At 36.4% G+C, this 22,579-nt stretch overlaps 1 protein-coding gene across 1 annotated transcript in view; it reads right to left on the bottom strand.

Moving 5' to 3' along the window:
• The window catches only part of frem2a (FRAS1 related extracellular matrix 2a), a 66,126-nt gene that overhangs the window by 37,461 nt on the left and 6,086 nt on the right, over positions 1 to 22,579 (bottom strand). Inside the window, exons 2-4 of the mRNA XM_026942055.3 lie at positions 19,912 to 20,001; positions 11,645 to 11,791; positions 3,659 to 3,889 (exon numbers count right to left, since the gene is read on the bottom strand). Coding sequence (XP_026797856.3) covers positions 3,659 to 3,889; positions 11,645 to 11,791; positions 19,912 to 20,001 — 468 coding nt within the window. The remainder of the gene's footprint in view (positions 1 to 3,658; positions 3,890 to 11,644; positions 11,792 to 19,911; positions 20,002 to 22,579) is intronic.

Below are 22,579 nucleotides of genomic sequence, written 5' to 3' on the forward strand. Positions count from 1 at the left end.
ATTTAGGTTTTGCATGTTTGGAAAGTTTGGATCTCCCAGAAGACTGAAAATGCAAGTTACCTCTTGTAATGTGCATAATTATGTGTCAAGTACAACACTGATTAAAGGCAGTGACATGTATAGAATGGTTTTATTTTGTTCTCAAACTTCAGAAATGAGCTCATGCAAATTTAAAACCTATCAAGACTCTTCTCTGTACTGCCACCCAGGTGGAATGTACTGACCCTGTCTGTCCAAACAGCTGAGTCACTGTCTGTCTTCATATGAAGACTGAAGACTCATCTCTTCACTAAACACTTACTGGAGAAAAAAAACGCTGTACTTTATCTCGCATTAACTGCTATGTAACAGAGCACATAGTCTTGTCATGGTCTTGTTATGGTCAGAGTACATAGTATGGTTAGTACGGCCTTACGGTATTATTAGACCATTGTTTATTTGTACGAGTGTGGACATGCTTTTCAATGCATTCAATGCACTTCTCTGGATAAAAGCATTCACTACATGCTGTAAATATAAAATGTAAATGTAAAACCTGCCCTTTGGTCATATCCTTGGAGTGAGGTTCAGATGTAGTAAATTACACTGTGAGTGCTAAATGAATCTACTTGCATACACACTGCCCTGTATTTTGAACTGTTAGGTGTAAATGCTCAAAATTACATATTTATTTAGACAAACAAGCAAAACAAGCTATTTTGAAAGACATTATTAAATCACATTGAACATTGCAGGGATTATTAAGTTTACCATGTTTTCACTCTCTCTCTCTCTCTTTCACACACACACACACACACACGCACGCACACACATAGACCCTTAGTACATCTGAAACAAATAATTTTAGAGATACTACCATACATGATGCTAATTCTTTTTCAATTTTCCTGGTACTATGCCTGTTCATGCCAAAGTTAAAAATGGATAGATGAATTAGGTATAACTGCTACTGTCCTGCTCCGTGTACTCTTTGATAATGAAGAACTCTATCTGCATTCCTTTTACATTTGTGACTCAGTCTTCATTTCTGCACAGAAAACTGTAATTAGCACCACTGTTCAATGAATGCTGCTCAAATCAGAATCCTTTTTATGTTCTTCATACAAACTCCAAAGCAACATCAATTTCAACAGCCAATTACTGAATGCTGGGACCCTGTTTTCGTTTTTTCATACTTGTTCCAGAGCCACAAGAAATGGACTGTGTGTTAAAACAGCATGTATTTTGCAGAGAAAACCTTTTAACCTCAGATGCGTGCTCTGTCTCACATTGGCCGTTGGATAAAGTTGAAGCAAGTGAACCTGCATTATAATCATGAAGACTCGTGGTGTAATCATAGAGCAGATGAACCCCTCAGATGAGGGTTAAAACATCTGTCCTGCATGGCTAAAAATCTTCATACTCATGCCACGACTCAGGGCAAGTGGGTCAGACACTTCGATGGAAATCCCAGCACTGTGTTACAATATTAATATGGATAGGAGTTCATCTGGAAAGATGAATACAGACCCACACTGCAGGCTACCACAAAAACGCAAACACTTAAAAGGGTAATTAATCCCAAGTATAGAGACTGGAGCAAAACAGCAGGCCTGGAGCATGTAGGCTAGTCAAGTGTCTCCCTTCTTCTACATTCCTGACATTACAGAGAGCCACGTCTCTTCAACGCGGTAAGCTTCCCAAGAGAACGTGGCCTCGGCAACAACAAACCCTGCCGTAAAACTGGTAATTAGCTCACAGGGGAAGCCGTGGAGTTTTTTTTTTTAACATGGAGAAATAAGTTCACTCTAAGACCGCATCAGCTGCATTCGGTGTGATAGATCTGAATTATAATTACCAAGAGACTCCACAAAGCCAATAAAGGAAAACATGCACATACACACTGTGAAATAAAAATAAGCCTTTGGTTATTCATAGCCTACAAATCTAAGTTTGCTTATGAAAGTGAGAATGCGAGACTCCCAAGGTAGTGGAGCAAACAATGAAGCTAAAGTCAACACACCTAGAGGCTAATGTTCGACAGCTAAACACAATTCAAATTACTGGAGCTGAGCTGCACGTTTGTCACGACAAAGATTTTCATTAGCAGCTTCTCTGATGCTTAATTAGAAAGCAGTGTTTTGTGCACATACCTCTATATAGTGTATATATAGTGTTTGTACTTGATGCGCAAGGTCCTCTTCCAAAATCCTTAATCGGTGTTGTTCTAGGAAAAACTCTTAATGCCTACACCTTCCATATTCCTATGCACTCTAAAGTGCAAATTACCATAACAGACTAGATGTTCTGTAATGCCTTAATGCTGGGTGGTTAATAGAAGCTTGAAAATGAGTCTGCAGAAGAAAAATGGATGTTCATAATAGCCAGGAGGGATGATAAAGTGCTTAGATAATTGTGGACTAGTTAAAAAAAAATACATCTTCAGTATGAGGCTTATTGTATTTGTGTTTGTGCCATGGAGAGAAGGCTGGGATCCATGCTGTGAAACAAAAAAAGGAATTCAAATCCCCCAGATATATTGTGCAGTAACTCAGACTCCACTATTATTAAGTGTGTACTGACATTATGGTCAAAATGGAGTGGAATGCTAACAGTTGTTTTTTTATGTAGAAAGTAGTATTGCTAAATAAGTACTCAGAGGTCATTCAAATCAGAACTACTCTCTTGTCAGACTGATAAATGACTTTAGTACTTAATGACTATATTGTCGATTACTGGACTCAATATTTGCTCAAGAGTGACAAACTGAAGGAAAAAAACGTAGAGTCTGCTATGTTGTGGGAGCATAGTTTGGGTCTAGTTGTCCAATGTACATTAATAAAAGTTCTTCTGACTCATGACCTTTATCCTATGATGAAGTCTTAGGAGTGGTCTCTACCAGGATGACAATGTCCCCATCCACAGGACATGAGGGATCAGGTTGAGGAGCATGAAAATGAAAATAATATGCTATGGTCTTCACAGTTTCCACATCTGAACAACTGAAAAGCTATGAGAGATTTTGGACTGATGTTTAAATAGAGCTCTCCACCACCATCATCCAAACACCAGTTGAGGAATGGTGTTCATCCCTTCAGTACAGTTCCTGTGACGTGTAGAATCTACGCACAGGGACATTTAAGCTGTTCTGGTGGCTAGTGGTGGCCCAACACCTTACTAAAGCACTATACCCTTTAATTTGTCACCGATCTATATGTGTAATTTAAGTGCACTGATGTGCAATATGTTTATATATACATTAAAAATAAGTATGACATATGCATCTTAGACATATGTTGAATGTTCTTGAGTGTTGTGGTTTATTTCTCTTTATGTTTGCTTTTCCACTCAGCACTCAGCTGTCATGCCAAAAATTAATAATCAGTGGCAATTTAATTTAAATACAACAAACTACCATAGAGGAAAACAATTTGAGACATTGGAATTATAAGGTTCTATCTGTCTTTTTTCTTTGCAAAATAAGCTATTACATGCCAGTCAACATATATGAGATGTTTTCAGGCAAAAATATTGCTTAATATAAAAATACAGTCTTTGACCTTTTAAAAACATTTTGATCAAAATGTTTTGCCTTGATATCTTAAAATCAGTGAATTGTCATACAGAACCTTAAAATTGCAAGGTCTCAAGCTATTCATTAAATTCTCTCTGTGTTTACCATCTTCTGGATCCACAATCTCCACTGTGGCCACCGCTGGTGACTCCAATGCCCCCATGACTGGCTCAGACAGAATGATGTTGAAGGTCTCAGACTGCTCATACTTCCCATCAGAAATGATCTTGATCCTCCACGTAGCTGTGCTCTGGCCTGGGTTAAACTGCACCTGTTTCTGGAATTTCCCCCGAAAGTCCTTCTCCTTCTCAGCACTGCCATCCAAAGTGCCAATTCCTTCAACAGAAATGAGAGAAATGGAGAAAGTGAGGGAAGGTTTGCCCCATGTTTAGCTTCATTAAGCCTGTGCAGAGGGAAAGATTACAATGATTTTTTTCTTCCATTAGTAGGTCTCAAACCCTAAACATCTTGCTAAATTTGAGGTAATTGGTAAGGCCATAATTACCTGCAGAAAAAGGCCCTTAATGTAGACAAGACTGCTACTTCTCTAAGTTTCAGAATCGATATGCTCTGATAAGACTGTACCTAATTTTCCTGACAATAGCAGTCACACTGCTTCTTGTGATTCTTCAAAATTGTTTAAAACTATTCAAAATTGATTGTAATATGGAAAGAAATTCCCACCACATTGAAACACCATCATTAAAAATCAAAAAACAAAAGTCAAATGTAATCGCATTGTTTCATATTGCTCAATCTCTTTATTGCAAAACAATGCAGAGATTTGCAATTAAAGAATAAAATGCTGAACTGAATGCACATTACTTTGAAATGCCACCAACTCAGCTATATTGCATTCCACTCCTTTAAACGACGACACTATACGCTAAATACTTCATTGCTTTCCTCCAAATAATGTGGTCATTTTCATTGCATTTTAATCAAAATAGTGCAGATTTGTGCCAGAAAGAAATGTAATAACTGTCACAATGAAATGTAATAACTGTCAAATCACACGTCCTCTACAAAATCTGGCTTTACAGACACGCTCCTAATCAATCTCTCATTCCTGACATGAAGCCCAATGGAGTTTGTACAGCTTGGCAACACTCAGGTGAAACAATCTACCCATTTTCTGGCTAATCCTCTCTTGTAAAATAATAAGACAAAGGTTTCAGGGGCATAGCATGACATGTTATACATAAACACCCTGAAACTTCATCTATTGATTTATTGCAGCTCAGATAAATATTTCTGACTAGGTTCTCAAACACACTTAAAATTAATTTGTGATAGGACAGTTATTGCATTTCAGTGCCACACAGATGCTGCATGGTTTTGACTAAAATTCAACGAAGGCAACCACGTTATTTGGGCAAGAAAAAAAAAAAAAAAAAAAAAACAATTATGTGCTGAGTGTTTAGTTCAGCCACTTTTACAGCACTGCACAGTGGAATGCATTACAGTGGAGTTTATTGCATTTGAAGGAGCTGCACATTCAATTAACACAAATCCAGCTTTTCATTCTTTAAATGCAAATGCATCAACATTGTTTTTTCTGTAAAGAGCTGAAGTGACTTTAAAATGACAATGGTTTTACTTTTTATTTTGACATTCTTCCTATGTGCATCTGTTGTAAGGTTATATCAATGTGTCTTGAATTTCTGTTCATATTACACAAGGTTCTGATGTTATAAACATGTTTAAAGGGTGACTTGGGAAAATGGCAAACCATCAGTGAAGAGGTTATATTTCATCTCCATTACCTACATTTTTTCCCACAAATCCTAACTTGAAAAAATGTAAGAGCAGAGCACAGGATCAGCCACTGTAGCACACTGATGGAGTGGCTGGGGTGTAAGGAACCTGGTAGTTCTAAGATCTAAACTCACAACTAACTTTTTAGTCACAAGCATAGAACCTTAACCAGTACCCCTGAAATGATGCCTAATGAGGGATGGATGACGTTCTAGAGCATTTTAGAACATTAGTCATTCTGGCTACAATAAGATGTACAGGAAATTGAAGGTTGTGTAATGACAGAATACAAAAATGTACGATATTGTAACTGCAACTTGCCAAGGAGTGACGAGTCTAGAACGCCCCTCCCATTGGGGCAATCTGTGGTGAATCTGCCATAAAGCGTTTGATCAGAATCACTTCAAGCACAGGGGCTGGCAGGGTCCCTTCTGTCAGAGCCTCCCAAACAGCTGGGTGGAATTAAATTTCTTCAGGATACAGGCTTAATTCAGGCCTGTAGCTCAGTAATCCTCCTCGTGCAATGTGTCAGACAGTGTGATGTTAAAATTAAATTATGATGGTAAAATTGGTTAATATTAGAGTGCATATCTATATATTTAATTCTAACATATGTTATTTTTAAAAATAAAATCTTATAGATGCACTCTAATGAGAGACATTTTGAAAGGAGAAACCATTTAAGGAGCTGTCATATAAAACAGTCAAAATATTATTCAAGAACCCCATCAGAAAAAAAAAACAATGATTTTACTAGAAGTAATGTCATTAATGTCAAAGCAATGTCAAGTAAGCAAATTCACCACCAGTGAGGATAAAAAGTGGGTTAGCTGAGACTAAAACAGCTGGTCTAGGATCAGTTCATTCTACCCTATAGGCCACAAATAACAAAATAAATAAATAAATAAATAAATTTTAAAAAGCCTGCTCTAAGATTCCTTTTCTGAGGGGTTTGATAAATAAGCACCATGATCTGAATTCTGCTTACATCTGTATACTGTCTCCAGGCAGTATGAGAATCATTTCACATTCAACCTCTACTACGTCCTCTGTGCTCCCTTAACAATAGAAAATACATGAAACACAATGGAATCTTCAAAGAGGAAAGCCTTGAGATATAGATAGTGGAAAGAAAGTAAATATAAAGGAAAAAAGCGAAAGAATAGCTTCACATTCAATTCTATCTTTTGAACAGAAGGAGGGATTTTCTGTGCGCTAAGAGTGCAGTATATGGAGAAGTGAAGAGGCAGAGAAGAGGAACGCCGCAGGAGAGTAGTGGAAGGGAATAGGTGTGTATGCTGGAGAAAGCAGAACATCTGTGAAGAGTTGCACAAGTGGACCTGCAGCTACTAATTTGTTTTTCAGTAGCTTTTAGTAAAATTGAAGGCACACACACACTTAGCAGAGATATCGACTCATATAGCAACTTTCTCTAAGATATATTTCCTCTAAGTAAACAGATGAAGGCACCAATAAGTCTAGTCCCTCTTGTAACTAATTTGTATGCCTGAAATACCTTTAAAATATACTTCAAACAATAAGCAAGCTACTGAAGAAAACCTATTTCAGACATTCGACCTTGCTGTGACCTTGACCCTGTTTAAATCAATTCCAAAATCTAATCAGTTCATCTGCTGGTTTAAATGATATTTCCATATAACATTCAACTGATTTTTCTTGATATATTGCACTAGAATCTTTGACAGTTGTGCTGACGGACAACCCAAAAAATACCCAGTGGTGGAGGTGTAAAAACAGCATACGATCTTACAAAATCACAAATCACAAATTCATGAGCCAAGAACAGGAATCTGCTGTTAAAACACGGCACACAAAATACTGTACTGGCCACCTGCACTCTTGCTGCTAACACTGTATTTATCATAGTAAATACATAGTGTCATAGTATGTTATGTTTACATTTACAGCATTTTAATATTATATTGTTGTATCTTTTTGCACAACCTGTTACATATGGCACTCTGTCCACTTTATCCACACTAGAACCGTGTACTAGTCGGCGCTGCGCTGTCCTTTACTGTCCTTTACTGCCTATTGTCTTGTTTTAGGAAATTTGTACTTGACTTGTGCTGTTTGCACATTTGCACACGTGCACTTTATATAGTCCTGCGTAGGTCTGTGTAGTCTTTAGTTAGTTCTGTGTAGTCTCATGTAGTTTTGTGTTGTTTTATGTAGCACCATGGTCCTGGAGGAATGCTGTTTTGTTTCAATGTGTACTCTACAGCTGTATATAGTTGAAATGACAATAAAAGCCACCTGATTTGACTTGACCTGAAACTACAGGGGTCACAGGTTCACCTAAACTGGACAGTTCAAAATTAGAAAAATACAAAAAAAAGAACCCCCCCAAAGCACAGGGAGAACATGCAAACTCCAATCAAGCAGCCTTTCAAGAGGGCCTATATTTCTTATAACCACACCGGGACGTTTCACTGTGTGTATCACTCCGCTTGTCTGTGTTTGCCACATAATAATTCCACTTCCTAGTTCGAAACGATTACTATAGTAGTGTTAGTGACATCATCAGCGAACATAGCAAATGATACTTTTCAGGAATATAACTTTTGGCCTAAAATATGAAAGGTCACCAGAAATGCAAGAAGGGACACCAATTTTACTGGAAGCACCTTTAACAGGAACGTACAAATCAATGTGAGCTAGCTAGCCAACGTGCTATAAAGTGAGATTCTTCGGGATCTATTTCCGTTAGTGGAAAGAGAACATTTGGCCATATTGTGTCCGAAATGTCACTTACTCAATATTAATTTCTTGTATAGAGAACTGTTGTATAAAAGCAATATCACACTCACAATTATACGAGATTACATTGAATATTAGCATGGCTGCAATTACCTATGGTACGTGGCCTACGGCTTTGTGTCTGCAGACAAATCAGAGCCATGCCAGTATTATAATCACACTCTTGCTTGTGCGATATCTCATTGGTTCCCCTTTTATTGTTATAATAACCTCCACTCTTCTGGGAAGGTTTTCCACTAGATTTTGGAGCGTGGCTGTGGGAATTTGTGTCCATTCAGCCACAAGAACATTAGTGAGGACAGGCACTGATATCAGGCGAGAAGGCCTGGGGCTCAGTCAGCGTTCCAGATCATCCCAAAGGTATTCAGTGGGGTTGAGGTCAGGGTTCTGTGCAGGACACTTGAGCTCTTCTACACCCGCCTTGGCAAACCATGTCATTATAAACCTCACTTTGTGCACAGGGGCATTGTCATGCTGGAACATGTTTGGACCCCTTAGTTCCAGTGAAGGGAAATCATAATGCTACAACATACGAAGACCTTTCAGACAATTCTGTGCTTCCAACTCTGTTGCAACAGTTTGGGGAAGAACCACATATGGGTGTGATGGTCAGGTGTCCACATAATTTTGGCCATATAGTGTAATTTGAAATAAAACATTTCCTGGTAGTGTTGGATAAACATCTGTTTTTGATTGGCAGAAATGAAGGTTGTATATGCTGAATGCTTGACTGAGTTGTTTATTTAAATATGAGCTTATTGATTAAAGCCAGCATACAGAGGGCTAAATTAGTCTCCAGCTCCCTAAAGTGAGAGAGAAACATCATTTCTTTTTTTCAACCCCCATTAGTTTGAGCGTTTTTTCCTTTTCTCTTTCCCTATGTTTCTGTAATCGCTGCCTTTTCTTATCCTCTGTTGTTTTTTATTAGCTTGTTTTTTTTATGCAAAATCTTCCTCTTATACACCCTCTTTATATCACACACACACACACACACAGCATAAATCAAATCGTCCAGTGATATGAATATGGATGTGATTCTGATTGTGATCGGTGGCAGGCAAAGTAAAATAAGCAGGTACAAACACACATACACACACACACACACACACACACACAATTATTCTGACTGCTCTAGAGCCTGCAGATACAACAAGCTTTCATCTCAGCCTCTAAGACTCATACAATCTCATACACTGGATAAAAACCACCACTGGATAAGCCAGAGCAATAACAGCCTACACCATGAATTCAGTCTCACTTCAATACAAAAGATTAGACCCTGTTTTGCCAGGGTCTAGTGATTGAAGCATTTGCATCACCTTTCATTTGGGATCATGGAAAAACACAGGCAGTGCAATTAATTAAAAAAAAAACATTGTTAAAAAATAAACGTGGTGCCTCAGGTTATGGCTTAGGCTGCTGGCAATCCAAGTGAACAGGTAAATGACAGAATAAATAGCAGGATAACAAATACAGTCTGCTCTGAAAGTATCGGAACGGCAAGGCCAATTCTTTTGTTTTTGCTATACAATGAAGCCATTTGGTTCTGTAATCAAAAGATGAATATTAGACAATAGATGAGAATTTCAGCTTTCATTTCCTGATTTTTACATCTAGATGTGTTAAACAACTTAGAATGTGGCACCTTTGGTGGCAAACCATACAATTTTTAGGTGAGCAAAATATAGGAACAGCTAGTCTTAAAGTAAATAACACCTAAGCTTTGGTTGCATATCCCTTGCTTGCAATAACTGCATCAAGCTGGTGACCCACTGACATCACCAAACTGTTGTATTCGTCATTTGTGATGTTTTTCTAGGCTTATACCACAGCTTCTTTCAGTTGTTTGTTTTGGGGGGTTTCTCCCTTCAGTCTCCTCTTCAGGCATGCTCATTTGGGTTAAGGTTTGGTGAATGATTTGGCCTGATGAAGTCGTTTGCTGTGTTGGCAGTGTATTTTGGGTTATTGTCTTGCTCCATGATGACGTACCTCTCAGTTAGATCAGATTACATCAAAAACCTTTGCCATTGCGCTGTATAAGTTGGCCACATGCGCTGAATACATAGTTGTGGGGGAGACATTTGGCATCAGCAAAACCACAGTTCACCGTTGTGTGTATTCTGTGTGTCAGGCCATTCGTGCACACATGATGAGCAACTGCATAAAATTGCCAGACCTGGCTAAAGCGCATGAGTTAACTAAATGCAACTACACCACACACCATGTACCACAAGTATAAGGAGTTCTGGATGGACCCGATATGCTTATTTTGCCTCTGGCTGAGGGTTACAGGGGTTATGTCAACAAAATGGGTTTTCTGAGTGAAATATTCAATCACATAATTTGTCGAGGCAAACTTTTTGATGCGCATCGAGGAATTTATTTCATAAAAATGTGTTTCCAACGTAGTTTATGCACATCTTCTTAACGAATAAAAAAATTATCCGCTTTAATTGAGCACAGAAGATTTCATGTGCATTTTGGAGATTTTATTCACATCTTCTGTTTCCATCCAGCGTTTTTTTTTTTTTTTTTTGATGTGATATCCCAAAATTCACATAAAAATATGTGGATGGAAACATAGCTAGTAAAGATTAGTGAGCACGTTCCAGAAGCCCAAGCCATGACACTACCTCCACCGTTCTTGACCGATGAGCCTGGAAGGATGAGCAGATCCTTTTTTTCTCCACACTTTGGCCTTTCCATCACTTTGGTAGAGGATAATCTTGGTTCCAGAAATTTTGTGGTTCATTTCTGTATTTCTGTATTTCTTTACAAACTCCATTCTGGCCTTCCAATTCTTACTGCTGATGAGTGGTTTGCATCTTGTGGTATATTTCTGCTCTCGAAGTCTTCTTCGAAAGGTGGATTGTGATACCTTCACCCCTGCCCTGTGGAGGTTGTTGGTGATGTCACTGAATGTTGTTCTTGGGTTTTTCTTCACAGCAGTCACAATGTTTCTGTCATCAACTACTGTTGTTTTCCTTGGCCGACCTGTTCAGTGTCTGGTTGTTAGTAAACCAGTGGTTTCTTTCCTTTTCAGGACATTCCAAATTGTTGTGCAGGCAATGCCCAATGCTTATGCAATGGCTCTGATCAATTTTCCATCTTTTCTCAGCTTCAAAATGGCTTGTTTTTCTCCCATAGACAGCTCTCTGGTCTTCATGTTGGTTTATCCTTTTTAACAACAAATGCAGTCTTCACAGGCAAAGTAGACAATTAGAGCTATTAATTGTTCAAACAATCAATCTAACAGGGCACACCTGAGCAACAAGAAACACTTGTCAGTCACATGTTCCAATATTTTTAATCACTTGAAAAATGGCTGGCTTCAAACAAAATGTGCCATGTTCTAAGTTGTTTAACACATCTAGATGTAAATATCAGATATCATATTATTTTCAAATAATTGAAAGCTGAAATTCTATTCTGTCGTATCATATTCATCTTTTGATCTCAAACCCAAATCTCTTCAGTGTACAGCAAAAACAAAGAATTGGCCTTGCTGTTCCAATACTTTCTGAGCTGACTGTATAACCATCACAGACTCACCTACAAAAGAAGTTTCCCCCAGGTATCCTCTGCGTCTGAGTACAACCTCCAGCACCCCGGCCTGCTCGTCCACCACGTAGCTCTGTTTCTGTAGAGAAATCCAGGACCAGTCCAGACGGAAGTGCTGCTCCTTCAGCTTATTCCCTCCTGAATAGTGACAAAAATTCCACCTCAGATCATATATTTTTCCTGATTTATTCACATGGTTAATGTAAATGTGGTCTACAAAATCAAGATCTGAACAGCTTGGTACTGCAAATTTGTTAGTTAGCACAAGCAAAGTTACATCATAACATAATGGTATTATAATTCACAGCTTTTATTCCATTTAAAAAATATTTATTTATTTATTTATTTTTATAAAAATAATTCATCAGTTTTTTTAATACATATTTTGAGTTTGGGTTAATAATAATAAAAAAAAAGCATTTCTTTGTACCTGACCTTGTTGTAGTAGATCAAATTAGAGTAAAGATCAGTACCATCAAATTTAGGGACTGGCAAAATACTTCATTCTTATATGCACTACAATTATCAGGAAAGATTTGATGCACAAAACATCACAATCTTACTAAAAATTTGGGGTTTTTATTCCTTGATTAAACAATGTTATAATTTATAAATCTATAGGTCTAAAGAATTTATCTGATTCCATTTTAGGAAACCATAATACGATTATAAACCCATTCCTTAAGCGTTTTTTTTTTTTACTTTTTATAGCATGTATTGTCTTTTTTCCTGTATGGCGTATTTATTGCTTTTAAAACGTAATATTATAAACACAAGTTTTAATGTATTTTCTTATGGTGTTTACTTTTAATCAAAATTTTATCTGCTCATGCAGCTACTATTGACATCTGTCAATAGACAATAGTAATTAATTAAAATTGTAATTAAAATGTCTTTCAGTATAATATAATAATATTAATGTTGAAATATTGGGGATTAGTGGAAATCAATTATTGTATGCTCCAGTACTGCTAAAGTGCGCACACACACACACACACACACACACGAAACTAAACATTTTTTAATTAAAAATGTCAATAGCACTAAACATTTCAGATGCAAAATAAACATAGGGTACGTTAAGCCTAGTGTTTGTCATAATGGATGAAAATCATTGAGTTTTAAAAGTAATGAGTGGTCATACCATACTGGCAAAAAATCTCATGCAGGCTACAGAAATAAAAGAATCGAAATAGCATAGAGCTGTGTAAAGAATCATTTTTTAATCACATCCTGGCAGACTAAATCCAAATCAAAATCTGAATAAAACTAAAGCAAAATCAAATTACAATGCTCCTAGAGATTCCTTTCCTAATCAAATTATAACTACTGTAATTAGACCCTGGTGAACGGTGGTAAAGGCTTGCCTTTGAAATTAGCACTTCGGCATCGCCTACTTAAAGCCAGATCCCAGATCTTATAGATTAAATATAAAGGAAGAATTTAAATGCAGAAGGACAATCTCCAAGAACATAAAAATGAGAGAAGAAGCCAAGAGACAAGCTGGACCATTTCAGAGCAAATATTTGCCTTAGCAAAATAACTTTCAGTTTCATAACTTTCAAGACATGACTGCTCTCTCTCTCTGTCTCTCTCTCTCTGTCTCTCTCTCTCTCTCTCTCACTTATGCATGACTAGAAGTGATCAGAGTCACCCACACATCCATTCCTATCATGTACCAAGCAGCCATATGTGGGTCAAGATAAGCTTCTGTCCTGCCGATTCCTCATGCATGTAAAACATCTCTATTTCACTTCAGCCCTCTGTTTCATGCAAGCCTTAAATTTGGCATATAATGATAAGCCACCATGCCTATCCTGTGCGTGGTGATTTGCTAGTCCTGGCTGCAGGCTGGATTTTTACACTCTCAAGCCTTGTCCAAAATATTGTTACAGGGCTCCTCACAGACTTCAAACATCTCCATATGTCCAAACACCTCTAGTATCACTGAACTCACCAACAAACCTAGTAAAACAGCTCCCTTATATAAGTATAGTATTTATACTATATGGGCCATATTCAGAGTTCGCAAGTCGAGTTCAAAAGTTCATTCATTTTTATGCAGGGAAAGTTATGTGTGCTCAGAAAGGGGTTACACACCTGCATAAATCAATTTTATGTCAGTCTCATTCAGATTATGCAAATTATTCTGAAGTTGTTTTTTTTTTTTTTTTGAAGTAGAAGCATCTGAGACTGGGTTCTTCAGCAGAGTCTACTCTAAGAAACTGTTTTTGTCATCAACTGTAATATAACGTAATATAAAAAATACAGACGATTTAAAAATAAACAATAAAAAAAGAATAAATGATGATGAATGAGAAGATGGCAAGTATTGAAATAAACATATTAATACAAGTCTATTATGTTGCCAGGATATTGGGGCATGAATAGTACTAACTGTAATGATCACATTAATCACTGCAAATTTGGATTTATTATGTTATATTTATATTTTAATGACATGGCTCACACCCTCATTCTACCCTCAATCTGTCACACAGTGGCAACGAACTCAATACTTCACCTCACTTGATCGAACAAGAAAAATGGGCATGTTCGATCAAAGTCCAAGTTCGGAATTGTGCATAATCACACGGTCTTACATAAACGTCTGAATAATGCTGAGTAAAGTCCAGAGTTACATCCGAGCTCTGAATACTGATGTGCACAATTTCGATATTAAATTCTCACTATGTGTTTAACTCAACTCTGAACACGACCCTATACGTACAGGTTCTATACTTGCTTCAGAATAAATTGAAACAATTTGAGTTGACACTGAATTCTTTAAAGAGCCTTTTAGTATACTAACTACAGTATTTACCTATTAATGACTGGACGTTACATAGCAAACTTTCAGCTTATCTACAATGTATGCTTTGATTAATTTAAAGAAATATTAATCAAACTCTAGCTATCATGCAAATGCTATAAAACTGGCCATTCATTTTAATGTTTATAATAATTTCTTCACTTTTAAGTTCTAGGAGTCAAATCAGGTTTGTATTTATATAGCATATTAAAAAGACAAGAAGTGTTGGCTGAAGTGCTGCACAGTAAAATCAAATCAATATACATTTAGTTATTAATGTTTATGTGTAAAAGCATTAGCAAACTTAATTACATCCATAAAAATCATGCAGGATGATTCACTACATTTGAGCAAAATGCGAGCACGTGTAGTCCGTTGTTTTCTTACTGAATGTCATTTGGGGGGATTTATACATAAAGGTGCTAAACACAAGGCCATGTCAGTGAAAATTAATTAGTTTTGCACCTACACCTGATTTACAAAGCCTTAAATTCACTTTGAATATGTGTGGAAATTAATTAATTCTAGAGACCACGTATTAAATTTTTAAAAGCCTGTTTCTGTCAGTTGAAAACAAAGCTGTACCATATTATATTTATATTATGCCTCAGTAAAACTATTGGAATGTTTTCCAAAGTCATCACTTATTATTACCAATGGAAATGATGGTTTATTAGATATTCACCGCATTTGCACATCTGATGCCAACAGCATTTTACCAGAGCCTTTATTAATGCACACTCATGTCTATACTCTTTTATTCGTTTATTCATACAGTTTTTTATTTTTTTTTTGCCAAAAATGTGTTTTTTGTCTCATTGCCTTTAGTCAGTATTATACTATGATTTCAAATTTCTCTTTCAGGAGTAAACAGTTTATTCTTTGAATATTGTTCCCTCCTACTACTTCGCATTTTATGTAATTCAGGCAGTTATTCTTTGTAAATCACCCGCAAAGCTCCCACCCTTTAAATAAACTATTTATTCCATTGCACAGGCAAATGAGTACTCATTATTTCAGATTTTAATAAATCAGGGTGTACTTTGTCAGGCTAATATATGGAAAATAAACTGCAGTATGTTTCCTTCCATGCCGAGTATGTTAGTATATATTAGTATGCGTGTTGGAAACTTGTATAACACAGTATATACTGTACTACTGTAAACTTGCATAGTATCTGAATTAACTTTTTTTCATAACAGTATGCTTGGGAAAAATTGTAACAAGGCTTACAGTTAACAGAAACCTATTGGTCAAACTATAAGACTCACGCAAATGATCAGGAAATCTTTTCTAAGGTTGAACTGGCTCTAGACTAGTCACAGCCAGTTTTACTGCTACATCTGAAAGTGTCACAAAATTACGTTTTCACTGCCAAAAGACATATTTTATATGCTTGTCTTTTATATAATATATTTTTTAATCTTTATTTATATGTACAATCCTTCTCAGTAATGTTTACTAATGTCTACCTAGCCTTACCCATTCTTACTTATTTCAGTGCTGAATTGAACATAAAAGATGCTGATTAAACATTTAATATTTCATAATTCATGAATTTTTCCTAATTTTGTTCAGTTTTATGCACAGAGGAACTCCGAGCAGCAGAGCACCATCATGATGTACAGTTTGTAATTTCTGCTACTAGTACTACATCTATCTGCGCACACTGCTAATGGTCCCTCCTTTTGCAAACTGACTTAAATGAGCCACCTCAAGTGTCTGAACTCCTACATTTCCACCAATAAATCCGATGTGTGGGTTTGGGGCATACAGAAAGCTAATGGAGCTATTTGTAATTGTTAAATAGTGAGTAAGAGACTCAGTACATTCCTGTCCTCTGTGTGCCATGTTCTCAGGGCTCAGCTGGCAAAAAGCAAATGGGTTGTGAGGAAATGAGATAAAATAGAGCAAGTGCCAGCTGAACTTTCCATCTTTGAAATAATAAAACAGAAAGCGGGCTCTGTTTTATTCACATACTTAAGTGTAATTTCAGTGTTATCGAACCTGTTACAGTTTTTCATAAAAACCCATTTTACTTAGACATGACAAAAAAGAATGCATATATGATTTACTTAACCTCACTTAATAAGCTATGTCAAGCTATGTAAGTGACTTAATGCTGCTGATGTGACATTAAGTGACTTAATGTAGTGACCAGAAGTGGACTGAACTACAAAATGTTAGTTATGACTTCTAATGTAAGTCAAACTGGAAAGTGTCACTACACTACCTTATGCTACCAAAAACCTGTCACATGACTAAGGTGTTATGTCCCACTAAGGTGTTATGTCAAGTCTTTATGAGAGCTAATGCTGAATGTTTATATGGGTTTGTGTAAGTAGTCACGAAAGGCTCATGTAGGTATCCCTATGAGCACCACCCTTAAGAAGAGTCGTACAAAGCAATCAGAGTATATCCCTGTACAGCTACGGAGCAGATAAGGGTTTTGCAGCAAAGATACACATACTATCCACTGAAACAACTTTACAACTGTCTAAAAAACAGTGCTCCCAAGAAATTATTTATCTAATGTGATTCCAGTCTATGGCACAGGAGCTGCCTCAATGCCAGAGTGAGCAGATAACCTACAATAGACTGTCAATAATGCTAAACTTATAGGACGACTCCAAACTGCTTTCTAAGTATGTTAGTGATGTTCTCTGAAAAATGGAAGGAAAAGCACCACTTCTGCTACGACTATCCATGGAACCAAATGAATATCATTTTCCTTTCCTTATTGAAGACACGGAGACAAGGGACAAGACAGACAGTGAAGATCACTGGACATAATTCCAGGACTGTTGAGCGTTTACTGCACTGCTATAAAACATTAGCACCAAATGCCACATGGGCATAACCCTGGTCTTTCTAGGTACAATTATATTATACAATTTTATATTACAATATTATAGATGCAATATTAAGCTACAATTTCACACATTACATCATTATCCTCTCCTCATTCAGGAACGTACAAATTGTTGTCTTAGAGTTACTGGCACTAGAAAACACCCAAAACAGACCCCCAAACCTGTATGGCACTCCAATTATTCATAAATCACTTAACCTGAAGTCTTTGCCTGCTACTAAATGGCACGTATGAATGTTTAAAAGCCCTTTGGCACTAGAGATCTCTGCAGGTATTTTTCCAGGTGCATCAAAGGCCTTAGAGAAAGACTACTAATCTAAAACCAAGCACTCCTTTTTTCTATTAGCATCAACTATTTATTAAGATAGAAAGGCAAAAGCAGAACCATGATAAACAGTTTGGATATATATAAAATATGTAAACAGTGAAAGTTTCACTGAATAATTAATTACATTATTTCGGCACAAGCCTGGAAGCATTCTTGCTACAAGAACAGTAAATCAGCGATATGCATATTAAAATAACTAATAAAACCTTTTCTACAGGTCCATTCAGTACCCATGAAAAACAAGCACTGGAGACTATAACTTTGTTCTCTAAAATGTTTTACTTTATATGCTTAAAATGAGTCTAGTTCTTTAAGCATCTAAATGTCTAAACACCTCAGGAACAATTGTTTCTGTCCAGTAGGGTTTCAGGTTTGGAGAAATTCCTAAGAATTTATACAAGTTGTCAATGATTACACCCCTATGAGACCTAATGAAGTCTCTGACCTATTAGATACAGAGAAATTTGGGATGTTATGATACATGGCATATTAGGAAAAGCACTATCTGGATTGATCTTTGAACTAGGGCCTCTCAGGCTTCAGTTCTCAGAGATTCTGTCTGAGAATGTATACCTGCATAGAGGAACAAAGGTACTGAAGCCAAGTCTAGGGGCCATAGCCTGAAGCTAATGGAGATAAAGACAGAGATAAGGGGGAATGAGAGAAAGAAAGAGAGAGGAAGGCTATATCCTAGCAGTGGGTAGTTAATATGTGTGTAAGTGTTGTGTAAATTTGCACACTTGAGCGCACTAGTACGCCACTTGAACATCACTCAAACCCACTTTAGCTGTTAAACTGGTTGTGAACTCAGCTTCAGTGTCGAGAATACATTTCCCAGGACAACTTGGCCTCTAATAAGCTCGGTAACTCCATATGGGAAAATACTACAAGTGTTTGTAGTGTCGGAGCTGCGACTAACTGAACCTGCAGATTACAGTATGATGTCTGAATCAGAGCGTCTCTAGAGAAAGCACCTTATGACACTGGTAGAATGAATCTGGATAAGCCAGAGCCATTTTGAACTGGTTCAATGCCTAGAAATAAAAAGATGAGAAACTTCCCTTCAGTTACGGGCTTCTGTCAAAAGAAATGCCCTCAGGCCTGGCGAAGTGAGACTATCTTTGAACATTCAGAGAAGTGAATCTCATAAGAACCCACGGGTCACGTTGGAGCAGTATGTAGCCTCAGTACATACCAAAAGTTAAACCCTTTTTATTTCTTTCCCTGTAGGTCTCTCTAGGTGAAAAGACACAGAAATGAAATATTTCCCCTCAGGGAGGGATTACTGGGAAAGGACAAACCACTCCAGAGATGGCAAAGTAGGAGGAGGAAAGAAAACAGCTAAATTAATGATTAAGACCAGCCACATTTAAACAAACTGTTTCCAACATGGCACTGTTCAAGGTTAATTACACTAGACCTGCAGCAGAATTAGAGAGAATTTCACAATTATGCCATAACAAATTCTCACATAAAAGCCATGAGAACATGTGTGGGCATAAGAAAAAGTATAGTAACAGAGTACTTTCACAGGAAAATACACACAGTTTAAGCCATCTGGATTTGTATACCAAAAGTATATGTTTATCCAGCAGTTCACACTTAAAGGTTCCCTGTAATATGCAGGGTAATTGTCACCCTCGGCAGGAAAACAGTCTTTCCTCCTACACCTAAGCTGTAATTATTTGCTATCTTGTCCTCCGGTCTTAAATATCAAATGCTCTTTTGTACTGAGGGTCGTTCTAACAAGCTGCCCCTCTGTCTGACTTTGTGACTCAGACACAAGGCTAATATTGGTCTTGCTAGAGGGAGAAAAGCCACTTTCAATAAAGCCCAATTAGGCTTTCTGATTTGTTTGTTCTCTTTAGAGAGGAAGCAGATAATCCAAACAGACAGATTACGTGTACAGGAGCCAATATGGACTGGCATGTTTGCGGTCATCTGTTTGCATCAAATGAATCTAAAGTACGAGAAAGTTCATGACTATTTGGTTCTAAAGAGAACTGCTTTGCTCAAACCCTCAAGCTAATACAACCAAAGCCTTTATAATTTATGTATGATTATGTCTAAAATAGATTTATATGTATTAGGTTTACAATTTTGGTACTCTGGAGATTCTGTGTAAAAAGGTTTCATTAAAAATGAATTATCTAATTATCTAAAAAATATTTAAAATTAAAGTTAACCTGTTAAATAAATATAAATAAATATAAAACAAATACATTTCAAGCATTTAGCAAACTTACCATTATCTTCAAGGTAGAAAATAAAGCTGTCACTGGTGGCATTGTTATTATGTTTCAGCACATAGCAGATCTTCAGGTCATCAATGTCCACTGAGAAAACAAAAATAAATCTTAAAAGGTTAATTACAGTACAAAACAAATCCAAGACATATATACATACCTAAAGATCCACAAGCAGCACCAAAATGTTGAATGTACTCTACAATGAACTAAAAGCTTAGCATGTCACTTCAGGTTTAATCTTTCTGGCAATTATCATACATAGATAATGAAATCAGTGCATTAAGAAACACAGTTAAGCTGGAAAGACAGTTAAGCTGATCCTTTTTTGAGCTGGTGATGTATCCTTTTCTAATGACAGACAAGCCCAAGAATTTTAAAGATAGGATTCCAGTAGCCATTTCTTTGACTTCTGTTTCACGCCATCTCTCAAATTAAGCTCTCGCAAATTAACTGCATAAGCATTAATAAAATACTGGGGAAAAAATACCTGGGAATGCATACCAGCAGCATCTCCATTCCCCACCCCATGCCATTCCCCATGGCATGCATTATTGATACCACAGGAAGAAGCTTCATAAAATCGTAAAGCTATGATTCCTTATGCACACAGCCAACTTCAATTCATGTAAGTAATGTCTACTCTCATTGTGATAGTGTGGCCTCTCATTATCAAATATTTATTTTTATGCCTCTAAGGCTGTGACATTGCCACTTTAGGCCAAGAGTAGAGGGCTCTGTAAATTAAAAAAAAAAAAAAAAAAAAGGCACCGTCCCTTCTGCTTCAACGTTTGCTCTGATGCGACTGTTTTCCAAGTCTCTTTCCCACGAGACATGCTTCCATGTTAGTGTCACAGTCTCACACTATCACACTTATGCTTGTAGAAATGTGTTTATTCTTCAGTTGAATAATGTTTCAATTTGATTCTGTAATTTGAAATTTAGCACACGTTCACATTCAACGGATTTACACTACAACTCAAAAGTCTGGACACACTAGATATATACAGTAGGGTCCAAAAGTCTGAGACCAAGAGTGAAAATGCTTCTGTTTGGCATTCTTTTTCAATTTAACAGAATTTATTAAAAAGGATATTGTCAGCAACAACTTGTGAAAAGTAGAATCTTAGAAATATTTACATGAATTTCATAATTTCTCGGTATTCAGTATATCCTCTTTTTGCTTTAATGATAATGTGTAATCAAGTTGGCATGGACTCCACACTTTTGTGTAAAACCTGATGATCTATTTTAGATCAAATCCTTCAGAGTGTCGTCTGAACACACTTCAATAGAAGAGCTTAAGCATGAGGAAAATCTGACCTTCTGTACAAAGCAGTTAACATGGTCAATATCACAAATTTGCTTACATTTAAATAGGAATCTTGAAATAGTGCAGAGTCTTGATTATTGAATAGTCTTCCTTATTTTGTTTTAGAATTTTCAAAATTCTAAAACTTTCTGTTTATTTCTAGTATTAAATGAAATAAAAAAAATCTCAGATTTTCAATGTGGTCTCAGACTTTTGGACCCCAATGTACAGTATTTTGTATTTTCTTAAAATACATTCTGACAAAGGTTTATCATTGAAATTTGTTTCTAAGACAAATGTAAACAGCTAAATGAATGCACATAAATAAATTTATTTCTCAGTCAAAATGTATTTTTAATAAGTAGTTCTTACTTAAAACAGGTAGCTTTGATTTAGAAGGTAGGTGAAACTCCCCCATGAAGTTTGTTGAGAAGATGTGCAAAACATTCAGCAGTGAAATGGTTAACTGTGTGAAGGGTATGTGTGTTTGTATTGATGTTATGAAATGATCATAACACATTCTGTAAGAACTTAATGTGAAATTCCTTATTGAGCCTAAATAGGATAATAAATGGAGATGATAATAAAAGGCTCCTTGTGGGCAACATATTTCAAACATTTAAGTATTTATAGCATTTCCATTTATTTGTTGGATAATAGATAGTCTAAAAAGAATAAATATTAAAATTCCTTGTCAAAGCTCCGGACTCCATGTGGAGATGTTCTAAGGGAAAGTATGCTTAATTAATTATTAACATAAGTAAATGATCCAGTTGTCCCATCAAGTACTTAAGCCTAGGGCTAACACACAGACACTTCAGTGTGGTTAACAGTTAAAGGTTAATGTTCCGTTTTCATTAAGTCATTTGCCTTTAAGTGTTTACAAAATAAGCACTAAACTTGCATAAGATCATTAATTATATAAAAATGTGATTGTCTAAATGTTGAATTTAAATAATGTACACATATACACGTATTGCATTAAAAATAATTGGCTAAATGTATTATATCTACAGAACAAGTAGGTAAATTTTCAATATGTTTTCTCATACATTTTGAACATTTATATTTTCACATATAGTTCAGAGAAATCATTTTGGTTTGTTGTGGTATACAGTTTAATTTCCAATTCTTGTACTTTTGCATTTAAATTTACTGTACATATGGAAATATACAGGCAAATTTGCATGGTTTCTCTGTTGTTTGTTGTAAGATGGCATTTTAGGTCCACTGCTTAAAAAACAAAAAGTCAGGATTTCGAGAATAAAGTTGGTGAAGTACTTATACTTGAAGTACTGAAATCACTAGAAATCGCTGGAAGTGGTTGCCTTCAATGCTTTCAATGATTACATCTGC

This window comes from Pangasianodon hypophthalmus, chromosome 17 (genome assembly GCF_027358585.1).
Source record: "Pangasianodon hypophthalmus isolate fPanHyp1 chromosome 17, fPanHyp1.pri, whole genome shotgun sequence".
Taxonomy (NCBI): Eukaryota; Metazoa; Chordata; class Actinopteri; order Siluriformes; family Pangasiidae; genus Pangasianodon; species Pangasianodon hypophthalmus.